Source organism: Podarcis melisellensis, assembly GCF_964234715.1.
Source record: "Podarcis melisellensis genome assembly, chromosome: 7".
Lineage (NCBI taxonomy): Eukaryota > Metazoa > Chordata > Lepidosauria > Squamata > Lacertidae > Podarcis > Podarcis melisellensis.
In genome coordinates, this window is record NC_138539.1 from 41,555,238 (window position 1) to 41,561,284 (window position 6,047).

At 42.1% G+C, this 6,047-nt stretch overlaps 1 protein-coding gene across 4 annotated transcripts in view; it reads left to right on the forward strand.

Moving 5' to 3' along the window:
- Positions 1 to 5,295, forward strand: part of GAREM1 (GRB2 associated regulator of MAPK1 subtype 1) — a 71,654-nt gene extending 66,359 nt beyond the window's left edge. For all 4 annotated transcript variants that reach the window (XM_081918527.1, XM_081918528.1, XM_081918530.1 and 1 more), the window contains 2 exons: positions 796 to 962; positions 2,197 to 5,295. In XM_081918527.1, coding sequence (XP_081774653.1) covers positions 796 to 962; positions 2,197 to 3,109 — 1,080 coding nt within the window. In that variant the 3' untranslated portion in view covers positions 3,110 to 5,295. The remainder of the gene's footprint in view (positions 1 to 795; positions 963 to 2,196) is intronic.
- Positions 5,296 to 6,047: the final 752 nt, after the last annotated feature.

Here is a 6,047-nt window from a genome sequence, read left to right on the forward strand (position 1 = left end):
GCAGTTTTCTGTGATAGGAACTCCAAATGATTTCCCATTTCCTACTGGGTAGTTGCATATTTTAATATTTTACCATGGCTTCTAGTTATGGAAGAAGAGGTTCTCCTTCACTCTAGTCTCCTCTTCAGACGTTTCTTGCTCACATAGGTAGACTGTTTGTATATGGGCAGATGACCAAAGTAAGCTGGGTCCAGTAACATCTGTACCAGCTCATGCAATCCTTCAGTGGCTACCATATGCCCTCTGCTGGCAGCAGATAAGTAGACAGGCTATGCTTTCTATATGAATACATATCTGCTACAAAGAAGGAAATAGCATTGTATTCCAGTACTCAGGGTTTGCTTGTTTTTAACCACCTTTGTGGGCATTGCAGGATGAATACCACTCCTATTCCTCTTGTTTTGTGATCCTTAAAAAACTGGGACCTGAGCTGATGCATCTACCTCTGATTCCGATGAGGTTACCCACCTGGACTCTCAAGCCTTGTCTTAAATTCTTGCACACCAGGTGTGATGCGGGGGTGAAGAAAAAGAGCTGGGAAGTCACCCAGGAAATCCAGATCTTGCTTGATCAGTGCACTCACTAGGTGGGCTTAAGCAAGTCATTCTCTCACAGCTTCTGTTCTGCATCTGTAGTAAGTGCTTTTTTCTGGGGGTACTCAAGGGTACACAGTACCTTTTTCCTAGAAGAAAAGCATTATTTACAGGGTTTCTGTACCGATTGCTGGTTACTTATGCAGTGTGCTTTGAACATACTAAAGTTCTGCTGATTGATAAAGTTTTATTTCCCTCCTAGGTCAGAGAAGAATGTAGGCTCCTGAATGCCCCTCCTGTTCCTCCACGAAATTCAAAGCCAACATCCACCAGTCCATCTGTTCCTCCGCGGGCAAACAAACCAGCACGGCAGCAGACTCGTTCTCCTAGTCCAACACTCTCGTACTATTCATCAGGGCTGCACAACATGTAAGTACAGAACACTTCTGGCTCTCAGCCTTCTCTTGTTCATGGATGCTTACAGTAACTGCGAAGAGCATTCTTCCAAGTTATTTATTCAAACAGTCTTGTGCAAAGTTTCCCTGTAATAACTATACATTTAATAGGTAAGATAATGTAGCCTCTTGTCTTAATAGATACCTTTGGGTTTTCCTTACATCTTAAACAGTGGTACCTCGGGTTAAGTACTTAATTCGTTCCAGAGGTGCATACTTAACCTGAAACTGTTCTTAACCTGAAGCACCACTTTAACTAATGGGGCCTCCTGCTGCCACCGTGCCGCCAGAGCACGATTTCTGTTCTCATCCTGAAGCAAAGTTCTTCACCTGAAGCACTATTTCTGGGTTAGCGGAGTCTGTAACCTGAAGCATATGTAACCTGAAACGTATGTAACCCAAGGTACCACTGTATAAGGGAACAGTCACTGAAGTGGATTACTCCAGCCATTTAAAAAAACAACCCAACTCATTAGGGAAGTCCAAATTACTGTAACAAGAAATCCCTGCAGTTTTGCACTGTGCTTTGAAAATTGGTCCACATGTAGATAGGCATACTATGGATTGTGAGGCACTGGATATTAATGTCAAAGGAAGCATTACAGTGCACTGTCATAGAGCACATGTTTTGCAAGTTCAGTCCCTTAGAATGAACATGAGAATTATCTCTCATATCTGTCTAGATCCTTCTACCTACTAGGTTTAAGGTACAGGGGCCAGACATCTGTTCTTTATTAAATTAGCAGAGTCCAGATTTCATTATTTCAGTTCAGAGTACACAGTGTACCACCCTATTTCCCCCTATACATTTAGTCTAACATGCAATGTTAGATAACTTCGCAAGCTTTACTGGCATGATGAAAAGTGATTTTTAAAAACTTCCCATTGGTGTATAGCAGCAAGCTCAATCAATGTGGTGCCCTCCACTTAAGTGAACTAATTTGCTTAGAAATTACAGCATAATTGTCAGTACAGTTAACTGCTTTTCAGGGAATGTGGGTGTTGTTTGGCTTTGCATGTCGCCCCCCCCCCCCAAGTCTAATTCCTGTGTTTGAATTTGTGATGCGCAAACAGTTCTGCAGAAGGGAAATTGTATAAAGACACTGACCGCCATCTTGACATAATGTAAAGCAAAGTAATAGCTTTCTCACATGACCACCAAGTACCAAAGTAATTATATTTTTGCTTATCTTAAAAAAAAAAAAAAGCAATGCTGCAGAAGGAGAAGCTGAGTCTGCCTCCGAGAGCGCTCCTGTTGCTTGCTATCCGTGCAGCACAGTGAAGGCTGACCTACAAGATTTTGGCAACCTACTGCCTTTTGGAAGCCCCTCTGCTGATGCTCTGTCCTCCAGGCTGTCGTGGCCAAATCATTGTTCCGGAGCTGCTGAAGGCCTTAACAGGGGTGAATTTCTATTGGACCCAAGCAGGAGTTACAGTTATCCAAGACAGAAGACTCCTGGCACACCAAAGAGAAACTGCCCAGCAACTTTTACATTTGACTTGGATAGAAGTGAATTTCCTGTAGGGGACACCCTACCATCTGCAGCGGAACCTGGTTGTGCAGTGCCCACTTGCCCAAAGTCGGCGAGTTACTCTCTCGAGTGCACCGATGAGAAGAGCCTGGCAGTCAGTAGCACACCGCAGTCTCTCTCGTGTCCTGCCTTACCCCCTCGTGCACCAAAAGCGGCAGATGAGAAGCCCGGCCTTGACTTGTGTCCACTGCCTTTCAGAATAGATGGTGCGGAGGAAGAGCCGCAGGCAGGCTCGCCAGACCTTTCTGAAGATCAGTACCTTGGCAAAAAGGGCATGCAAGACATCTTTGCCATCCCTTATCCTTTCTCGTCTCCCCTCCACCTTCAGCTAGCACCAAGGTCCTGCGGCGATGGCTCTCCTTGGCAGCCCCCTGTGGATCTGTCTGGACTTTCAATAGAGGAGGTTTCTAAATCTCTGAGGTTTATAGGTTTATCTGAGGATGTCATATCCTTTTTCGTTACAGAGAAGATTGACGGCAACTTGCTTGTTCAGCTCAATGAAGAGATCCTTTTGGAGGACTTCAAGCTAAGCAAGTTGCAGGTTAAGAAAATACTGCAGTTCATTAACGGCTGGCGACCTAAAATGTAGTGCTACGAAGCCGGTGCAATAAAACTCAGAGAGAGGTGTGCCAGAAGCACCGGGGCTAACACACAGTCTCTCGTTTTTGTTTTTGTTTTTGCACTAAAATCCTCTGTTGCTCTTATGTAAATATAGTAGCAGGAAAAAAACATTCTTACTATGCAGATATTCTGAGTGGTGAGCAGACTCTTTTGTACATAGTAGAAACAGGGAGGTGGGCCTTGTGCATCCCTGAACATTCAGAAGCTGCTAAACAGTGGGCTTTAAAGGGAATTTAATTTGTACTCAGTGTAGTCTATTAAGACATTATATTTATTATTATTGATTAGGCAAAGCTGAATAGCACACAAATCACCTTGATTTTTGTGTGTTTACCAATAAATGTATTTCCTCTTGGGGGTTTTTTTGTTTTTTGTATTCTGATGGCTGCATACCTTGCCTTCAGTTCTGATTTATCCAGTGGTTAGTGTCCTTCTCCCACTCGTTCTAATTGTTGGGATAGCATTCCTTTTATATGTGGGTTGTGATTAGAACCCTTTTCTGAATGAATCCATCTTCCAGAAGGAAATTCAAACCGCAAAAAAAAAACCGACGAAGAATTTAGTAGCTTCGCGTCACCTCCAGTGCAAATTTCTCATTGAAAAGGCAATACAAGTTCACCACTTATTTCTCTGCCTAGTTGAAAACAGGGTTGGTTTTTATAGAGTTGTTGGCCTTTAGGAAAGCAATACTTACCGGTAATCCTCTGCTCTTAAATCTCTTGTGAGCTGTCACTTCCCTGCTCACACATGCATTGTTTTCCTTTCTGCCTTATTATCCACCTGTGGCCTCTCTTTCTGCTCAGTTATAATTTACAGGGCGAGGAGGGGGAAAGAGAGGTAGCAAAAAACACATTCAGCTTCTACACACATGTATTTATAAAGGGGCAATGATCTATGAACGCAGCATAATTTTCAACCTAATAGCACTTGAGGGAGAAGGAAGGCCTTGGTCTTTCATATAGCTCTGTGGGAAGGGCAAGATTTGGGGTAGTTCAGCCCAAACAGTTTAGAAGTCATAGCCCTACCAATCTACTTTTCAGAATGGAACCCAGTTTGATTTACCATCGTACTGTTTCCCTTAGAAACTGTCGCAATCAAGGCAGGTATTCTTTTTCACCCAGTCGAGTTCTCTTGCATAGCAGATAACAGATACAGAAAGGGAGAGAATAAGCATAGGTTCCTTTCAGTGTTGGGGAGCAAAGGGGTTCTGAAATGCAGAAATGTGCTGTTCTGAAATGTGCTCTTTGTTTTACAGAATTTATTTTGGAAAATGTTTTGTATTAGAGAAACAAAGAAAGATTTGGATTTAAAATGTGATTGAAACTACTTTGCATTCAATCTGAGCAAATTTTGATGGCTTGCATTAGTACAAATAACTGTTAGAGAACAATGCACCCATTGGCTTGGGTGTAAAATGCACACAAGATGAGAATGATCTGCCTTGGAGTGCAAATTTTCAGGAAAAAAGACACATGCAGCAGTTCAGTGGTTCATCCTAGATGCTTTGTATTGCTGCTGCTTCTCTAAGGTTTCTTAAAAAAACCATAATTAGGAAAGAGTGAAACTTAAACACTAACCTAAATTAAACGTGTTCACATTTCCCAAAACTAAATCTAGTCTAATCAAAATTAAGCTGATTAAATGATGATTAAAAAATGTTTAGAGGAAGTAGAATAGTTGAGGTTACCCTCCTATTCTTGAAATAATATATGAATGTTTTAGGATCCTAATCTATGAAATGCATTTGACTATTTAAAAAGTGGGGTGAGGAGAATGCAAACTTGGACCACATGGTGTGTGATGTATTTACCTAGCCAGCCTGTTTTCATTATGCTAGACAACAAATACATCGAAGTCTTAGGAAGGGAATCCAGGTCTTAACACAACACTACTAATCCCATTTTTTATTCATAAGAGTTAAACAGCTAGGATAAAGGATTTCATGTTTGTATTTAAAGCTTTCCCCCCCCCCCCATCCAATCCTTAATGCAGTGTTTCTTAATGTGATATTTTCATTAATTTTTCTTCAGTTATCTTTGTTCATTGGGAAAAAAAGACTTAGGAAGCTTACAGAAGACTGCATGCTGTAATTGTGGGAGAAAGCTGAAGAAAGTTCTTGCCATTGGGGGGGGGGATTGTAAACTGCTTGATTTTTTTTAAAAAAAAACCACATACTTTGGGAACTTGATTAAAAGTACTTTCTCCATACATGAGTAGACTAGTGTAGTTAGGTGGATTCTCATGTGAGGAGATGCCAGTGATGATCCCAGGAATTCTCATGTGTAATGTCCCCCCCCCCCCCGTATCTCATAGGATTGCAAGCACTTCAGTGGCCAAGTACAGCACTGGACTGCATTTGTATAGGAAGAAATTCTATGGGGAATAGCCTGTACTTTAACTTCAGTGGCCCAGTTCACATGGAATGCTAAACCATGGGATAACCCTATGTGCACAATCTGGCCAAAGTCTCTAGAGAACATCACCAGTACTTACTTTTATTTTCCCTTAATGTTGACTTGTTGTGTTATCCATAGTTCCTTTTTACTTACCGGTCCTTTTTTCTGGGGGTAATCAAGGTACACAGTACCAACACCTCTTTTTCTAGAAGCTTTTCTAGAAGAAAAGCACTGATAAGCACCATGGTTTAGTGTTACGTGTGAACATGGCCAATGGTTTCCGTTGTAAGGTCAGTTAACGTAAGGAGATTAATGGAAGGAGAGTTTCCTGACTCTTCCTCCCCTTGCAGCCTCCTGTGCCCCATGAAAAGACTCTAGAGCAGGCATGGCCAAACTTGGGCCTCCAGCTGTTATGGGGCTACAATTCCCATCACCCCCAACCCTTGGTCCTGTTAGCTAGGGATGATGGGAGTTGTAGTCCCAAAACAGCTGGAGGGCCAAGTTTCATTG